The sequence below is a fragment of the Strix uralensis genome, chromosome 3, assembly GCF_047716275.1.
Source record: "Strix uralensis isolate ZFMK-TIS-50842 chromosome 3, bStrUra1, whole genome shotgun sequence".
Lineage (NCBI taxonomy): Eukaryota > Metazoa > Chordata > Aves > Strigiformes > Strigidae > Strix > Strix uralensis.
The window spans coordinates 17,488,757-17,508,860 of NC_133974.1; the positions used below are offsets into that span (position 1 = coordinate 17,488,757).

At 36.2% G+C, this 20,104-nt stretch overlaps 1 protein-coding gene across 3 annotated transcripts; it reads right to left on the bottom strand.

Annotated features, from left to right (window-relative positions):
• Positions 1-3: 3 nt before the first annotated feature.
• CPSF3 (cleavage and polyadenylation specific factor 3) lies at positions 4-20,101 on the bottom strand. Of its 3 annotated transcripts, none has more exons than XM_074861590.1 (18): positions 19,940-20,101; positions 19,026-19,089; positions 18,264-18,361; positions 17,203-17,331; positions 16,116-16,293; positions 14,401-14,490; positions 13,169-13,319; positions 10,738-10,913; positions 10,196-10,354; positions 9,305-9,451; positions 8,194-8,346; positions 7,688-7,796; positions 6,838-6,936; positions 5,649-5,743; positions 4,985-5,072; positions 3,169-3,238; positions 2,477-2,573; positions 4-193 (listed from the first exon to the last, which is right to left on the bottom strand). In XM_074861590.1, the coding sequence occupies exons 1-18, from the start codon at positions 20,008-20,010 to the stop codon at positions 92-94; spliced, it is 2,076 nt and encodes a 691-aa protein (XP_074717691.1). In that variant the 5' UTR covers positions 20,011-20,101; the 3' UTR covers positions 4-91. The 3 variants fall into 3 exon arrangements, with proteins under 3 accessions (XP_074717691.1, XP_074717689.1, XP_074717690.1); XM_074861588.1 differs by lacking the exon at positions 19,940-20,101 and adding an exon at positions 19,411-19,496; XM_074861589.1 differs by lacking the exon at positions 19,940-20,101 and having other exon boundaries at positions 16,116-16,261.
• Positions 20,102-20,104: the final 3 nt, after the last annotated feature.

Sequence of the window (20,104 nt, forward strand, 5' to 3'; positions counted from 1 at the left end):
GACTTGATGAAGAAAAAGGTTTTATTTACTCTTAAAAAATAGTCCAAATATGTAGAAGATTTTTTTGATGTGTCCTAAGTATCTACAGAGGTCAGTACACTGGGCTGAGGGCATCATAAAGCCTCTGTGCAGCCAACTCCACCATTTCACGAAGGGATTCATCATCTTCGCTTCCTGGCTCACAGTCAACTGTCTGGGAACAAAAAATAGAAGTATGTTAGAACAACTAGCACTTCATATTCCTTTTCAGCATGTGAAGAATGCTCACAAGGGGAAAGGAAAAAGTAGTCATGCAAACTGAAAAGAAAGTTATCAAGAGCAGCACTGTATATTTTTAAATGGTCTGCCAACATGTAGAGAAGATTTATGTTCAGAGAAGATTTATGCAAGTCTTGCTGAGGAACAAGAAACTTAATCTTCAGTTTTATGTTTGATTAATAACTCATTTCAAAACTACCATGTAAAATGCATTAAGTTCTATACATTACATTTAATTCAAAATCAAATAAAACCACACAAGGTTCAGTCTTGGAGATTTCATTTTATCTGTGAATTCACCTGCACTGTATTAGGTTAATACTGTAAAACACATGCATTCATCACAGAGGTACAGGCACCTCTACTCAGGGAGTCTCCACACTGATGTTCCCATACCCAGAAGATAACATTTACATCAAAATAAAACCCCAAAGAGATTCATTTATCACTAAAACAAGTCTTCCTAGAGAAGGATGCCCACTCCAAACATACAAGTTGATTAACATTCAAGCCAATTCCCTGACTGACTGCTCTATCTCAAAAACAAAGGGCAGCATTTGCACAGTAATACTATTCTTGATCCTATGGACTTTCAAGGCTTTAAGACTGTACCTTCTCTAATTCAATATTAACTTGATAATCTTCCGAACAAGTAACTCCTTTCAACCATAAAGTGGGCTTTTTTTTTTTTTTGGGGGGGGGGGGGGGGGGGGCGGGGAGGGAAGGCATTTGAAACAGCAAACATGCATTTAATGTTATCTAACAATGCTGTTAAAGGCATGTTAACTGTAAGAGCATTGTGTTAAGACTTAACGTGGAAAAAATAAATCCACGTCTCACCATAGTCAGATTTATACTAAACAGTTTTTTATTTTAAAGCTATTAATGTCTTATAAGAAGATACATATGGACATAAAGAAGGACAGATCCTGTAAAACTTGGTTCACAATGGCACAAGCATGCCATTGACGACACAGTATGTAAAAAAAGTATTACAAAAGATACACACTGTTGTGGTTGAGTTGCCATTAGGGTTTCTGTCAGTACACAAGTCTTTTAACAATTATGTATATCAGTATAACAGTATATGAAAATGAAACCTAACTTCTTGATTAAGCACTATGCATTTTTTCCAGTCTTGTTATTTTTCTCTACTGCAAGAGCTCTTTTCATCAGTCTTGTATTTTTCTGTACTATGTATACATTGAAATGTTGCATGTTTATTAAAAAGCTGAAAAAATATGACACAGCAAGCACTGTCTGTTAACCACAAGACTGTAACTCACAATCCTATTAAGATAATTAACATTCACTTGTTTTGTTTTGATAGGTAACACATTTTGGGCAGGGACCAACCTTTTCTTCTGGGTATGTAGAACACCTAAAATATTTGCTGTGGTCCCTGATGCCAGCATCTGAGAGCCACTCCAGTGGAATATATTACTACTATGGATAGTGGTAATACATTATATATTTTTAATATGTTATTAATAATGACAGAAAGTCAACACATTAAAATGCATAAGGGCATGAAGGGTGTTGTTTTAACCATTCTTTACAGTTCCACATTGTTCGAATAACTAGGTCTGATAGCTTCTTAAAGCATCCTTCTGACATACACGACATCCAATTCTGAACCTAGCTAGTAAATTAATAAAGTATTTCCTTTTGCGAGTATTTCAGGCTTTCAATTTAGCTACAAAAGGATCAAGATGACCAAAATTTTTATTAGCATCATTCCCATTCTATAATTGTTCAATTATTCAGACCAGAGCCTATGTTTTAAGAGCATTTAAAAAAAAATTTCTGGGTTAAATCAGTTTCTCCTCTACAATCTTTCTTTATTCATTTTTATAGAAGTAGAGTCGCTGAAAAATACTGGGTTTTCTTCCAAATTTACTGCAGTTGTTACACAAACATTGTTAGCATTTTTTTAATAAAGAAAACTCTCTAGGAAATGGTTCTGTAACAAACTCAGTACACTCAGCTTGCAGGCCGGGTCAGTATTTCTCTCAGAAAGGCTGGGCACTGATCAACTGATGAGAATGTCAATGAAATTATTGGAAAGTGGATAAGCTTAAGTTGTTTTCATACCAAATACAAAAACAGTTCCTTAGCAAATGGGTACACGATATTCTAGGCAGCACTGTGTACTAGACTGGAGACTCACCTCTGCTTAACACAGTGCACACAAAAGCAAGTGTTTTGCTGTACATACCCGAGTGTCCAGTGAAATGTTTGCAGTCTTTCCATCTACTGTGATGCATAGGACAGAGCCATCTTTTGAACTCACACAGTCTTCTCCAAACATATCCCTAAAACAAAGATCTGTGTGTGTAAGATATGGCCAAACAGCAAACTTACATTTTTCTTTCTATTAACCGTAGGGTTCCAAAAGCATTTTGTCAGCAGGGTATCTCCTTTCAGCAACTATTATTTAACCCACTCACATATAATTAACAAATACCAATCTAAATTATTTGAGAGTGGGAGTCACGTAACAGTAAGTATTTTACTGAAATAAATCTTATAAATGAAGGGAAAGATTCCTTTGATTTCAAAAGAGGCAGGATTTCTATGTAAATAACAGAATATACATCAGAGTAAATTTTAAAAGATACATGATCCAAACCGGTATTTTCATAACCATTCTTAGCGTAATTTTGGGAGGCAACTTTAAAATCTGATTCTGGAAGAAATAACTGGGCCTTGTACTCAAAATTTTAATGATGCTGAGAACTTTTTCTCTGTACTTCTTTCTTTACTTAATTCCTGGCCTTCACAGAAATTAGACTGAAGTAAATTTGCATAAAATACTTTAGACATCTTTAAACTGTATTATACTAAAACTATTGTATTTACATCATTAACAGTGATCATTTTCCTTTAGAAAAATATATGCCAACTTACTGAAGCATGATCTCCATTCTCTTCCTATACACATCCATATCTACTTTTTTGGAAATTTTATGTACTGCAGCTGAAAAAAAAAAAGTAATTTTAATTTCACAGACATTTGCTGGGAGAGAGAATTGGCTAATTGATACATCCTGGTTCCTAATTGACTTTCATGAAAAACAATTCAAATGCTACACGTTTAAACAATTTATAAAGAAAATGTATTAAAAAAAGATGGAAGAATCAAGGAAGTACGTAAATTTAAAATATATGTTCCCTGTACTTACCACATTTAAAATAGAAAACTTTGCAAGTCTAATTCTCACTTTTTATTCTCCTTTTTATTGTTAAGACTCATCACTTCTCACATTTCCTTTACTTAAAAGTGAAAATAATCTACTTTTATCATTTGTTTATAATGCTTCCATTTTCTGTTATTATAGGAAAATACCACATCATGGAAGCTAGGAGCATACAGAGACTACATAAAGTAAAACTGGACAGCAAACGTGAGTAATAGGCATAGACATTCCTGGAATACATTTCAGCATAGAGGTTGAAATAAAAATAATGATACTGTTTTTAGACTTGGTTTTGAAATCAAGAGGTAGTTTAAAACAAGTAATTTTCATCTGAACATAATTATTTAAGTATTTGATCATTAAAGGAGTCAGAAGTCTATAGGAAGAACTAATTGTGAAAATCACTACCTTTTTCACTAATGGATAAACAAAACAGATAAGGCTTTTTAAAAACTAGTTTTAAATACTTTAAATATTTTAAATTTAAATACTTTAAATATTTTAAATACTAAAATCTAAATCAGCTGAAGAATTCAGAGAACTGAACACAATGGTAGTGAGAATAATTTCTTAGAAATTCTTTGAAGAACTTCATAATTGCAAGAGACCAAGCAAGTGTTATCTTAAAAATTTACCATCCCTTAGATAAGATGTGGTAACTGAATGTACTAAGCAAAATAACTTTATACTGGAAATGAGGTAAGTGCATGCAGATGGTCAGCTGAGCAACAATAACTTAAGATATTTTAATTTAATCACTTGTGATCCTGTGTACATACTCTAAAATACACAAGTGCGAGAACTACTTGGAATGTGTTTTTACCCCAAATAAGGGCAAAAAACCCCTGTAAGAAACCACACCTGAGATTATCTGACAGAATCACCACCATGAAACATGAGAAATAACACTAAAAGGCATGTAAAAATACAAAGAGGAATAATTGAGGGGGGCGGGCAGGGAAGCTAGATACTGTCACTAACAAATCACACAGAGAAAGTGCGGACTACCGAAAGTCAGGCCAAATCAGATATTACAATAAGAAATTTAAAAATTTAGCAAAACAGCAAAAGTTTTCTCCAGCCATGTAAAAAAAGATAGGGAAAAAAAAAAGGAGGTCTAAGTACCATCCAGAAATAAAATTCCTATTTTTGGTTAGTTTCAGCAGAGCAGAACATGAAGGCGTGGCTAGAAGGGCTGATATATACTGAAAATGACCACAACCAAGATAAGAAAATTACACTCTGAATTTGCTTAGATCAAGGTGACTGCAGAACCTTTATCCCCAAATAAATTAAGAACTGCTATGTGAATTTATAAACTCAGGAGAAAGGTGTTACAAATGATGAAGACCAAGTTGTAATTCTGTTTTTAAGTAGCAAATCTTACTCCCTAAAATGTTTCATAAAGAGAGGAAGTACAATAGGGGGATTGCAAACTATTGCAAGGCTTTATATCCCTCTAAGCTTGATATAAACAAAAGAAGAAGAAATGCCTCAGTTAAATAAGCATACACTAAACTTACTACCTTTCTGTATTTTGGGATTTGACTGAACTTCCAGTATCACTGTTGTCACGGTGTCTGCATACATATCATTAGCAGGATTTGCCACCCACTGAAAGATAAAAAAAATAAATTCATAATTTGAGCCCATTATTTGGGCTGAGTGAATAACACAACATAAAAACAATGTAACACTCATTGCGTTTTCCTATTTGCTTTTCTCTTGAGTTCTAGCTTCAAATGACTGTCATACATTTTACACCAAATTATTAACTACTAATTTTTAACTTGGTATATTCCAGTAACTTCCTATGAAAAACTCAAGCTGTTGAATGTTTCTGAACACATTTCTGAAATAATTATTAATTACCACAACTATTTTGGGGGGATGGAAGGGGGGAAGAGGAAACACCATTTGACATTATTTCCAATTACTATTTGCCAAATAAAAAAGGGCATCGAATCTGCCATTATACTCTTGATGGCAAAAAAGAAACTAGCAGTGGCTAAATGAAACAACATGCATCAACACAGGACCACAGCTCAAGGACACCTTTGTTCTAGCTTTCATTCTATTTGTCATCAAACAGAAAACAACTTAGAACATTTAATTCTGCATGCCATCTATATGATACTATTTTGCAGAAACTGGAGAACAAAATATTTTTTCTCCCTCACCAATGCCCACCTCAAGGACTACCATGCCTGGTTCCTGGATCACAGTAATATTCTTGAAAACCTTCAGGGCCGGTTTTTGCTGGATTTCTATTTCTTCTACGTCACCTAAGAAATGGCAACAAATGGATAGCAAGAATAAAATTATACTGAAAGCAAGACTAACTTTATCTGCATAAGAAAATAGGTCATTTTAAGAATAAGAGGGGTTGTCTGTTATCATAACTGCTCAGAGCAGCTTGCAAAATGCCTGACAATATTATTTTCTTTGTTCTGGATTGTTTGGGGTTTTTTAGTGTGCAGTATTGGCCATTTAACTTGTTTTGAATTTTCATATTTGACTGGCTTAGTACACTGATGTGAGTACACCAATGAAAAATAAAACAAATGAGAAATGTAGTGCTCCATTTGCAGAATTAACCAGCTCCTCCTGTACCCTTAAAGGATAACCCATTGCTTACAGAAGCATAGAGCTTAAAACAAAAGCATTTGTGTGCCAGGTGGCACTCAGGTTATGAGACATGAACATCAACTGAGTAGAGGTTTTCTCTTTGCTAGTGATATGAATTAGATTCTGACCCTAGAGAAGAAAAATAAATCCTGAGCTTTAAATCTGCGAAGGGATGCTGCAAAGTGTGTGTGCCTTTAATGAACTAGGACAGGAGTTGCCCCTAACCTTTAAGAAAGCTAGACAGAGGCACCAGGGATCACACTAGTGGCAGATTTAAATGGCTTCTGACTCAGAAAAAGCCAACAAGGTCAGATTCTTGCCTCTTGGGGAGGGACAGAAGAGGCTATCTGTCATAAAGGAGGACAGAGCTTTTGTTTTTATTAATTGGATGGCATTACCCATTCTATTTTGGGTCTGGAGATAAAAGATAAATTAATAAATTTTACATCAGACTGGCTATAGCACTCACCTGGGGGCTGACAGGAGACAAAAATCGGCCAAGGCTCTACATTGCTATACGCTCATGATTTTGTAATACAGCTACAGTAGAATCCCCCCAAAAGGATGTGCCATACTCATGAATTGGATCTGGCAAAAGCTGCATAATCTAATGAAAATTGTAAAATACGAAACAAACTGTGGCACTTCAGTTACTTGCTAAGAAATTTCCACTCAGAAGACCTCTGAAGGCTGGAAGTTGTTTTAAAAGTTGACCACTATAAATCATGACCATGTCTTTCCAAATACGCACCAGTAAGCTTTTGTAGCTGATAATAAAGCAGATTAAAAGGGCCTGTATATGGAATGGCTTGTGTCTGTGTTACAGTGCTCATCGCCAAGTCTGTATAATCTGAAAGAATTTTGAAAAGTATGCATTAAAAATTATCCCTTTGAGTTCACTTCCTAAAAAATAAAATTGCCACTACAGATAAATAATGCCATTGATACATTTAAGACAGAGGGCTGAAAAAGACAACTTGTAAAGAGGAGAGTGGAGCGTCTATTGTAAGACAAATAATACATTTGTGGTTAAGAAACCAGCAAGAGCTTGTTTTCATACCCCTTAGAGGCAAGCAATGAACTAAGACACCAGAATTGCTTTCCCCGAAGTTCTTCTGAACTTATATTTATTTATTCTTCTTTTGAGAATAGATCAATTTCTTTAGTAATAAATAGCACAGGAGCAATACACAAATATTTTCACTGCACTGTAGCTTTTTACACCAAAAACTGACATTTTAGAAACTGGCGGGGCAATTGATCAAGGTGCAATTCTGTTCTCACTGGTATGTTTTATGCATATTCATGCAGAGGAAGAAGTTTTAAGTAACCAGAAGGGAAATCGAATTTTGCTTCTTTTCTTTTACAGAAAGAATAAAGATTTTAAACTTCAGTGGACAATAAATTGAATGCCTTTTTTCCTCACTACAGCAGTTCAGGACTTTAGGCAAAACTAAACCCAAATAAACCCAAGATGTTCACTAGTTGCTCATCAAATGTAAAATTACAGATAAAACCCCAGTATAGTATGTGTTTTAATGATAGAAGGAGGATACAGTAAGTTTCAATTACCTACTGAGCACCTCACTGTCTTTACTTACTGGAGAGGTCACATGGTGAAAGGATGTGATAGTTAAAATTCCTTTTAACTAGAATTCCAGAAATTCTCTGTCCTTGCTCTGGTTTCTTATCTGCTAAAGATCCCATCACCTGGAAAGAAAAAACACACATAGTGCAACAAGGCAACCTCAAGTATTCATAGCTTAAAGGTAACTACGAAGATGAAATGTAGTTTTCTCAGGAAAATCAAACACAGTGTAAAATTAACTCTGAAAATAAAAGAAGGTCAGAGTAACCAACAAACATTCTGAGATGTAACACAAGAAGCGGTTGGAATAGTGAAAAGCCAAAAGAACCCCAACAAACCCCACCAAAAAGCCCCCAGAACCAAAACCCAAATACAACACTAAACATTCACATACTTTTAAGTCCCTGGAAAACATACACAATCCAAAACCAATTAAAATCAGAGGCTTGAAGGAAAATGTGTAGTTTTTATCCCCAAGGAAAATACTGTTGTACAGATAATAAAACACTGATTTTATACCTTGGCAAGCTTTTCTCCTCTGAAGTTTAATGTCACAGCTTCAGTATTCCTAGGATTGTGAACTTCTATATGAACTTCATCATTATCCTCATATTCCCGTATCAATGCTGCTTTCAATCTGGCCATTTCATTCTGCTCACCATGAACTAAAATCTATAGGAAAGACAGTTTTCCTTTTATCAGAAGTTACTTGTCCAATGAGACATGTTTAGTAAACAATTAGCCAAGAAAACTGCCATCTTGTATCTCATCTTTATAAAAATGTAATTTCATGACGTCACAATAAACATTAGCTCAATTATATTACTTGGTTCTGTATGTCTTTGAATTCTGTGCATTATTCAAAAGCCTAGATTTCACAACCCTGAGTATTAGTAGAAAAATACATGCAAACAATCAGAATGCATTACAGAGATTCCATTTAACTTTTCATACACAGACACATTGTTATATTGTGAAAGGGAAGCATTAAGTTCAACAATAAAAGTTAGTTAGCTTTACATTTTTGTGTCTGCATGTAGATAAATATACCCATAAAAAACATGCAATTCCAAGAGAATGCTTCATAGTTCACAGTCTTCTTTGCCAATGATTTGTTTTCCTTCTTATCTGTGCTTGCACACTGATTCTCCTCCAGTTTCAGATCCTAGTCCCCATTTTCATATTCTGGTACTTCACAGCTGCTCCCTGTGATTTGCTCATGCTTTTCCCCGCAAGCATTGCCTTTGTCTTGCTGCCTGCTACATACCTTCAATCAATGTTTTGTTTATCTTGGGGCAAATTCCAGTGAATTATTCCAATACCAGTGTCCCCAGCTTAATGTTGTCCTATCCCTTTCTTACTTGTGCAAAACACTGCTGAAACAGGTTATGGACTGTACCACTGTCTTGAAAGTCATCCCCAGATATCCCACATACAGACAGTCAAGAGCAAGTTCATCTTTACTTTGCTAAGGTAACATGACAAAAAATGGTCAAAATCTCCACCTTTTATTATTCAAAGCATAGAGCTGCTGGCTACTGCTAGACACCAGTACCTGCCTTGATGACTCAAGGCTGTGAACTGGTTTGATGAATCCCACTCTGAAGAAATGGGCATCATCTATACTAACCACATGTGGAGGTTTCAGGGCCCGGATAAATTCACTAGTTTGTTGATAATCTGTGTGAGCAGAGAAAGAAATGTAATCCACAGACATCTTCAGTGGGAGTTTTTGCCCTGACATAGTTGTGATCTCTTCAGGCTCAGACATAATGTGCTAGAATAAAAAAAAAGCACTTTAAACAAATGAAAAATTGAAAGCCTCCTACAGACACCATGTAACTGATGCTTTACATTTCAAAAATCAATGAAATAATATTGGCAGCCAGGTTAAATGTGAAGAACTGAAAAAAATATCTCAAATTTCACAAAACACACACTCAAAAATGAAAAAAGCATTCACAACACACACCATTTCACCTTCTTCTTCCAGATACATCTTTCTCAAATTTGCATTGTAACAAGTGTGTGACTTCTATCTCTAAAGGCAAAACTAGATGCTCTGGTTGCCCTTTGCTGCTGGAATCTGGAAGGATGGATTTAATTCTCTACAACCAGACAGTGGCACAACATGCACAAGGCAGTTCAATCTCGGACACACAAGTAGTGTTAGATTTATTATTGACTCCTCTAGAATTAGGGTTATGGCTCCCCTCTCAAAAAATTAAATGAGGGGGGTCTAAAGATGAAGAAAAGTATCAATCATTCTTTCTTATGACAAGATAACTGCTCCTAGAAAAGACTGTTCTGTATAACATCACTGGAAATGGCCATATGCAAATTTTCTGTACTTTTCATTAGCATTAGCCAAAAGCAGTTAGTTTTGACTATGTAAGTATGTGTACCCAACAACAATCTTCTCAGTAAATCCAAATAAAGACACTTGCTATTGGCCAATTCTTTTTAAATATAACATGAATACTACTTCATATTAAGAAGTTGTGGCACATTAGCAACTCACCTTAGCAAGCGTTCCTTCAACACAGTACCCTGCTATAATTACTCCATTTCTCTTATCTGTGCACCAGCTCTCAAACAACTCTCTGGATAAGCCACTCTGCATCATGCCTGGGGAAGCCATCACAACACTTGGGCCAATATCATCAAAATGATCCATACTCTAAATGGACAAACAGCAAGAACATCAGTTACCATAACTCACTTAAATGAAGGACAGCCTAGCTGCACCCTTGAACAACATACAAGTAGAGTCCTATGTTCACAGATTATACCCCATCCTCATAAAAAGTGCCCTTTGCAGGAAAGTTCCTCCTACCGATGCCCATAAGGAGCAAGTTATAAGCACAGGGGGATCTATAGTGGAAGAAGAGTTGGGAATAAGCTCCCCTCAACCAGCCCTCTAAACACCGGGATAGCAGATAACTCAGATATAAACCTGTACCTAATCAATCTATTAGGATAGTAAACATGCAAACTATTCAGCAAATATGAACTCTTCTGTCACCCTTCCTCTTCTATAAGACAGCTTTATCTCAAGCTTACCTTCAGATTACTAATGTGCTTGAAAACAAATGGATTGTTGATGTTAATTTGCTTGCGGATTTTGTCATTCATGGCATTGACATACGTCTGATAAACTGCCATACATTTCTTTGCCAAAGAGGAGGCATAGTATATAGGGATGTCATGAAGTTCAGGATGATTCTGCCAGTATTCATCTAAAAAAGCAAAACCAATGAAAACAAACAAAAAACCCAAGCACCAACCAAAAAACCACACAATCCTGCCCACAGCATTATCTCCAAAATGCATGCTTCTCAGAAATGTTAATACTTCTTGTAAAACAGATTTAGCAGTGGGGTTTTTTTTATTTTTATTACAGAAAATCACAATCATAGACTTTTTTTTTCCACCTGCTCTACTAAGGAAGAAAAAGCAATCCCCAACTAAAAATGTATACAACTAGTAAAAACAAACAGTCAAACAAACAAGAAAAAGATCAATTTCTGGTATTTTTGGCAGGTCAAATTCCAATCAATCACGAACTTCAGCTACAAGGTATGGAGTATACATGATATTACACAGCAATAAATCTACATTTACAACAATGCAAGTTTTACCATACCACTGCAATAAAGCTAAAATGTCTCTGTCAAATATTAATTATACATCTAACAGCTAGGGATATCTGCACATAGATATGTTGGTGAGAATTCACTGTATCAAAGTTCTGTAAAACAGATCCACAGATCTCTGGAGGCATGAAGGGATCACCCAGTTATCAAGCCTGGCTTCCCATATATCACCAACAGTTAGATTTTACAAGCTTAACTGAAACAGAAACAGGAAGAAAGCCTCCACGAACCACAACTTATTTTATCACTGATGACAATAGCCTTTACAAAACACAAGGAAGAGATCTGAATGCAGCTATACAAACATAACTTGTTTTCCCACTTGAATACAGTTCTGCTAGTCTAAAACATATTTATATTGCACAAGTGAGGAACAATCATCCAAAAATAGAGCTGTATTTGTACATTTAAAATGTTACAGCTTTAATCTACCATTTTTAATTTGCAGGCAAAGCTTTTCAGAACATGTCAGAGAGGCTCACTGCCATGACTATCTTAATAAGCTCAAGTCTAAGGTGGAAACAGCCAATAAAAGATAACCAATACCAGGACTTAGAGTGACATTACAAGACTGCACCCATTGTCACAATTTTCTATACCATAATGCCGTATTTTATATTGTCATACACTTATGGAAAGAAGAAAAATACAGAAGTCTGCAGGCTCAATTGTGTAGGCATGCAAGATGCAATTGCATTTTCTACCTAATTAAGCATCCAATTGCATGTCTAGCTTTACTAGATGTATTTTCAAGCTTATTTTTAGAAACTCACTATAATATCTACACACAGTAAAGAGAGGCAAACAAATTACAAACTAACAGCTGTACAAGATTTAAAATGTTCAGGTTTTATCTCCTCTATAAAATAAAAAACCCCCTCAGTCAAGGATCAGAACTAAATAAACCTACAGCATCGAATACTACTCCATGCCTAGATCCAAATTTCTTAACATTTGAATAAACCAGTAACACAATTTGAAAGCAAACTAGTTTCTAATGTTGAGCTAAAATGAAATGGAAAGTGAGAATTTCACGTATTTTAGGTAACACTTTAGATTCAACACCCGTAAAAGTAAGTATTTTAATTTTGACATAGTTATCTTTTGATCTTGCCAGCATTTGCATGAGCAAAAAGACTAGTGAAAAATCATGCAACATAGTACAAATTAAACGTGCTAAAAGGAAGCAAAGAAGCCTGGAATTGACTTATTTAAAAACTGTTTTATCAGAAGTACCTTCTAACAACTACCTCTATGTTTTATGTGAAGTGGCTTGTTATGATCATGTATAATTCCCCCCTCCCCCACATTTTTGCTCTTTTTAACAAAGCCTAATTTGTTTTCATATTATCATTAGGACTTCAGAAATGCTTGAAGTGTCTGCTATGGTCTTCTCAGCTTTTTCTATAAAGACTTTTTCACATAGGTTTGTGAATTAAAGTGTAAAAATAGTGAAATTTTGGAACAAAATACACTTTTTTTTAGCTGTACAATTTAAATAGAAGTTATTGTGATTGTTTCCTTTTCAATATGTAATAATAGTCCATATTTACTGAAATCCTGATTCAACAAGATTCAGAAGTCAAGCACGTATTACCATGCCATTATCCTTTCCTTTCTAGGTCTCCATCCTACCTCACAAAGAAGAACTGCCTTGGTTGGTTTATTCAATTTTTTACATTTGAACAAACATGCATTATACATTCTCAGGTAATTAACACACTGGAAAATGGCTGAAGAGTTGTTTAAAAAATTATTATATCTGGAAGACTGCACACGAAAACGTTCTCATTTAACTTTATATGCCTTTTATTAAGAGGAGCTGGGGAGGTACATACCTAAAATTAAAAGTAGTTCTTGAGCTCGACCCAGGGCAAACACAGGAATAAGACCTCTACCTCCTCTGTTTACAATGTCATGAACAGTATTACAGAATCTTGCCTCTCGCTCTTCCCTTTTTTCGTGAATATGAGTACCATATGTGGATTCCTACATATAGAGAAACCAAATATTAAAAGTACTGACACAGAGACTAATTCTTGATCTACTCCTCTGAATCCAACAAGAAAATGCAGAAAAACATACTGGTGTTAACATGTCGGGGAGGGGAGGGAGAGGGGTGAGGTGAAAGGAAAAATCAAAACCACCCCCAAATCCCCATAACCACCTCCACCAAGATAAATAACCAAAATCTCCCATCCCCCAAACCCCTCCCAGCAATTTGGAAAGACAGATCCTGTTAGAAAAAAAAAAAAAAAAGAAAAGAAAAAAGTTAGAACTATTAATGTTGAAACCTTTTAAGAGGTTTCAAATTTAACATACTTATTTTTGTAACTGGAAATGCTGACACTGCTTTGATGAAGGGGTTATCATGTTAACATGGCTCACTAGCGGTACACATGCCACAGTTTAGAAACACCTAGCCTAAAAGATAGGAATTACACAAAATACAAGATTTTGATGTGACTTAAAATGAAATTATGTTACAGAAAGCAGTTAGAAGGGACACAATAAATATAATCATTTTAAGTGTTACTCTGAAACATATCCCACTGTTCATTTCCAGATAAAACTGTTACTTTTAAAGTTTCTGCTGAGCTGCTGATTTTCCAAACGTGGATTCAGAATAAAACCGTTTTGCTCAGAAAACAAAACAAAACAAAAATACGGAATAGCACTCAGGGCACCTCCACCCAGGACAAATTCTCAGCATAGCTGGAAGTGGGTTAGGATCTACTAAAGAAAGATATCTGGCTAAGTGGAGTTTGTGCAATACATCTAGCAAACACAAGTTGAAACTTAATAAATCTCCCATCTTGAAAATGTTTGTCTAGGGGCTTAAGGAACTTCATCAGAAGAACTATAAACAAAAATTAGACTTTTTAACACAGTGAAAAGAAATGTTGGGAGTGTTCTGAACACCCAAGTGTTTGGATATTTAACACAAATCACATACTACCATTGTCAGACACTACTCCACTGGCTTTCTCATTCCATTTTATCTTTAAGTAAGTAATACTCCTACACATATTTAATTACTAATATAAAGAAATAATTTTGTAAAACTTACAATTATAAGAATATCGGGTTTAATATTGGGAATCTCAGCTGCCATCAGATGTCTGTCTTCCTGTCTTGAGAAATCACCTGTATATAAAAGCTATTGGAGACAAACAGTATTCTGATTACAGGCTCTAACAGATCTGCAGTCTTTAAAAAGCTGTTGTATAGGAATGATATTTTCTAAGCAAAAATGGTTTTAAGGAATTTATGATGAAAAGGTCACTTTAACTAAAGACTTCTGATGTGGACAGTGCTTACAACATTAGGTCAATAGTACTACAATGCGAATATTCTAACCACAATAAGTAAAGGTATTTCAATTAGTACCATAATTCCAACAGAACTAGGTAAACCATTATTAAGATTTTATTTTTCGTTTGGATATAAAGGTGCCATTTTTAGCCTTTTACATACATGCACTGACTGTTAAGAAGTAAAAATTGACATAACAGAAAATACAGCAGGTCTTAAGTGGAAGTAGAAAGTAGATAAAACTGCATTTATATATCAGAATGCAAGTATAATGAATAGTCCAATAAAATTACTTATTAAAAATTCTAAGATTTTCTGATACTAAAAAAAATGGTTGTGATCTAGCAGATTTTCCAAACAGAATGATCATGTTCCCCATTATACCAAGAAGTAATTTGTAACTGTTAGTAATTTTTAATTCAGGGTGGAATGCAGCTCTCTGTGCCCAAAATGATGGTTTCAAAACTGAACATTTTTTACTTAATAATCATTCCATTGATGGAAACATGAATAATAACAAAACATATAGTCAGCAACAGCAGATAACTAGTCTACAGGTAACCTACTATCACATTCCTCATTTCTCAGGAGATTAAAGAAAATAATGGATATTAAAACCCAATTTGTTCAAGTCATGCATAGTAAGAGGGAAATCTCTTTCTCCATCATGCCTTAATCAGAAAACAAATAAACAGAAGGCAGAAAGATATCTAAATTTAACTGCAAACATTGTAAATTCAGTTCTATTTCTATACTTTTTTTTAAATTTTAAACTTTTAAAATTCTCAATCATTATTAAACTATGAACAAAGTCCTACTAGACAGCAAGCCTCAGGACCACCATCTCTTTTCTCTTCAAGGCTATATGAAACTTTCCTTGGGTGGTGATTATCCTGTTGAACCCCAATTCATGAGATAAGTTTAAAGTACCTGGTTTTGACACAGCGCTGCCTGTGATTATAGGATGACTTATCTAACCTCCGTGCCTACAATTAATAATAATCCTATTTCTTTAGGTACTTTAGCATAAGAGTTTTATAAGAAAAATATAACTCACATACTCTGACAAATGCCATTTAATCACTCAAGACAGGCAGACATGGTAAACCAGAATTACAAAAACAAACATCTGGTCATGGATTTTACTAAAATGGAGCTTCTGTAAGACTGCCTCAGCTATCAACTACCTCTGAGCACACTAGCAAGGAAAACTACATGTTTACTGGTTCCATGTCTGAGTCATAATTCACTCTTGTAAAATCCAAACATCCTACCTGGTCCAATACACATGTCACTTGCTAGTTCTAATCAATGAGAAAACACATGCTCTAAGTGAAGGCCTCCCACTTTGACTTGAGTCCAAGTCTATTTGACAGCTCCAGTCACAGTGGTGGGGCTTAACCGACAATAATAAATAATTAATGACTACATTAGAATTTAGGCTTGATTTCAACTTTATAATAAAAATACCTTCACACCAGCTATTTCAATCATAAACATGGCTGCTCCCAGAACGTGGCCTGCGTGGTAACACCAGAATTTGATTCCTGCCACCTCTTTCACTTCATGGAAGTTGATGGTCTCAATCTTGTCCATGCTTTCTTCGAGGTCTGTTTCTGTATATAGCATGTCATCCGCTGATATATTACTGGATATAAGTGAAATGGCTAAATATCAGCTCATTTTACCAGCTTAGATTATTTAACAGTTGGAAAAAACACCCTGGATTTTTCCCCACTGACAATAACACTTCCATTCAGTAATGCTACATCTCCCACGTTACAAATTAAGTCCAGGTACTCTAATGTACTTCAACTAAGCAGAAGTAAAATAGTCTTTTCAGTTCAGGATCTGCTCTGTATTTATCTAAAAGTACCAACAGATTTCCAGCCCTGGACAGAGATCTGCCACTTATCTTGTCCTCAGAAACCTAACTCAACCACATTTTTCTCATCAGCCCAGAACAAACAAGTTAAAAGAAGACTGTTTATCAGATTTCTGACCCAAGCTAGAATCTGCTGATTTGAGATATGTTCAGGACCACTGCATTCACATAGAAAAGATGTGTCAATGCATGTAACAGAAGGAAAAAAAAAAAAAAAAAGACAGAAAACACCCCAACAACATGTAAGTAGCAGAGCACTCCTTGTATATTTAATATTTAATCTGACCTTGTTCTGAAGAGTGATTTTTTATCTTTAGGGGCTTAAAATTCACTACTTCTGTGAAGCTTAAGAAAAAATAAGACATTAAAAAGCATGAGAACAAGAGAGATAGATGGGAAAAAAAGGAGATACTATTAAAGGTCCAAATAAGGCAAATTAAAAGATGAAAGAAGGAAAGATTTTTTTTTTCCTACTGATAGGAAATCGTCTGAGAGACACATTGTCCCTGAGGCAGTAAGATGATTCATTACTTCTAACCTGGTTATAATGTTGATACTTGTGTCAAGATCCAGGTTCATCAGCCACCTTTGGTGGGTTCATCTTAAGTTTCCGATTGGATATACAGGTCAAATAATTGAGGACTTGAAGAGACAACCCACGGGTCAGCTTACCTGACTTTGACATAGTCTGAAAGAAGCCATCTGTAAATAGCTTTTGTGGCATGAGTCATAAATGTCCTTCCTTTAAAACTTGTTTTCTGCAAAAACCATGGTAAAGCCCCACAGTGATCTAAATGGAAACTTGAAAGACACACAATTCCAATTAATACATTAACGTTGCACAACACTAATACATACCGTATAATTCACTACTTCACTGGATTAACATAGCATCATGAAAATCCAGAAACAGAATTTCCAACCTCATTGTTTACTATGCTGGTCTATATTCTGCACACTAGTGACTAGAAACGTAGCCAAGAAAAGGTTAAGAGTAATACAGGAAATTCTCCATTCATTGCAAAGGTTTTCTCCATATAATTTCAGAATTAACTTTTTTGTAATTTACATATAAAGTTTAGAGGGAGACAATAACAGGAACCAGGAACACAATAAATGTCAAAGATACTAAAAGAAAGCAAGCTAACAAATGTGATCCTAAGTTTGTAAGTTGGACATTATGGATTAAAACATGAACTAGTAAAATAAAATTATTTGGCCACACTTCTAGTTTGACCTATCTTAAGAAAGTACTTTTGCAATATAGGTAAGACAAGCACATACCATGAAAACTCAGGATTTTTTAGACCCAGTTATGACTAGTTAAATCATTTAGAAATGGCTCTCCTTGTCTCTCAGCCACTACGCAATATTTAAACCACATTCAAAGCTTGTGTAAGTCTCTGAGAAGCTTTTTCATTCAAAGCCAATAGAGCAAAAACCACAACCAATACTTTTCAGCAGTCTTTATGTAGAAAACTTATCCTAGAAGCTGCCACAATGGTGTTAAAGCAGGCCAGGTTATAAAAAAAGTCAGACATCACAGTGAGCTCTGAGGAGAGTTGTAATGTCAAGTGACTGAACATCCTTAATTTAAAAAAAGTTGGAAACTAGAATTTTGTCATACCATTACCATCTATGTAACACCTATTTTCAGCCTCTCTTAATAACCTACAAGCAAACACAGCTCAGACCATGACCTCAGTATATTTGCTCTTTTAGGTGCAACTTACTGACTAATTAGGAGGAGATCAATCTCAGCAGGATCTATCAAATCAATGTAAGGAAGAGCATCCATTCCTTCCAGTCCAGGATGGATTCCACAGTCAAGCTGAAAAATGAAAGAAACTTAAAAGTTTTTAACAGAACATATAAAAAACCCTCTTCTATTTTGGTCTAACATATAGTGACTAGTGACTGGTAACTTTTACCACCATAAGAAGTATTTTTTCCTTAAACACTGCTTTTAGCATTGGATTTCACATCTTGGACTTCTGTCTAAATGACTTATCTCCATGGGGAAACTGATCATCTTTCAAAAGATCCCAGTCTTTGTTTCTAATTTTGTACTTATGCAAGCCTTCATTCACACTTCAACACCTGACTATACAGAACCAGTGTATGCATGTGATTTCAGCCACCATCTGAGAAGACAACTGGAAAAGGGAAAGAGAACATGTATATGTATACATGACTGTTTACACATAACTGCTGGTAAGCATTAACCTTAGGATCCGCTGAAACCTAATACGTGCAAATTTTAGAATCTACGCTTCACGCACATACATTCTGTTTGGGGATACAGATTTCTTTTACAGGACAGCCCCTGTAATGCCTACAATCATATATGCTATATTGGCTCAGAAACGTACAAAACATGCCTCTTCTAGCACACTGGCTACTTCAGCGCAGAGATCGATTTAACCCATGACATCTTTCTGTGATCTGAACTACCATAATGAGAGGGCATACAAATACATTCATGCAATAATTACCATTATTTTTCTTCCTTTAAACTCCAGAATAATGCATGACCTTCCTACTTCTTGGCCAGCACCTCTGCAAAACAATATCAAAGTCATCAAAACTGAAACAACCTACACCATATAGAGATAACTGTATCCTGGATGCCTTTAGTGGGATTATTTTTCTGTGTAAAATAACGACTGCAAAGTCCTTCTAAACTCAGATATTTAAGTAACTGAACAGTTATATTTATCTCAATGGAAATGAGACCCTATTTAATGCAGCAAAAATAAAAAGAAGCTGTCTGGGGACATTATTTTGGTCTCTTCTGTTTTTTATTGCATGCCTGCAGACTCACCTCTCAAAGTATTGACGTGTATAATAAATGGAAAGTTTACTTAAATAACAAGTTACCTTGGGCTGAATAAGCCTGAAGTAGCATCTTCAAGCTGTCCGGAAGACAACTCTTGCGATGCTACTAGAAACACCTTCAAATTGCATTGGCATCTTTACCAGAGAAAAAACCAAATTAGCTTAAAACACTACAAAACCCGCAATGCTGTCGAAGTGCAAAAGGCAAAAAAGCGGCTTTTTGCTGAGGCAGTGCACGAGGCAAGGACGCACTCCTCCTAGCCCAGGTGACACCAGCCCGGAGACGGCAGGCAGCCCGCTCGCTGGAAAACCGGCCAGCGAAAAACCGGGAGCGGGGGAAAAAAAAAAAAAAAAGCAGGCTACCGACGCCCCGTCCAACGCTTCAGTCGGGTCAGGCCGCCCCGCCCCGCCCCGGCCCCGCTCCCGCCCACCCGTCGCGACGGCACAACCGGTGCCCGGGGGAGGCGCCGGCCGGCGGCGGGGTCAGGTCCCCCCCACCCCGCAGGGGCCCGGCGGCCCCCGGCCCAACGCGTGGCGCGCGCCCGCCCGCCCGCCCGCCCCGGGCGCTCACAGGGGCCGGATGAGCAGCTGATCGCTCTCCTCCGCCGGGATCAGGGCCTCGGCTTTCCGCTTCGCCGACATGCTGGCGCCAGGCGCCCGGCGCGGTGTCCCGCCGCACCCGTCCCCTGCGCGCCTTCCGCTTCCGCCGCGCACGCGCACGCGGCCTCCCGGAAGG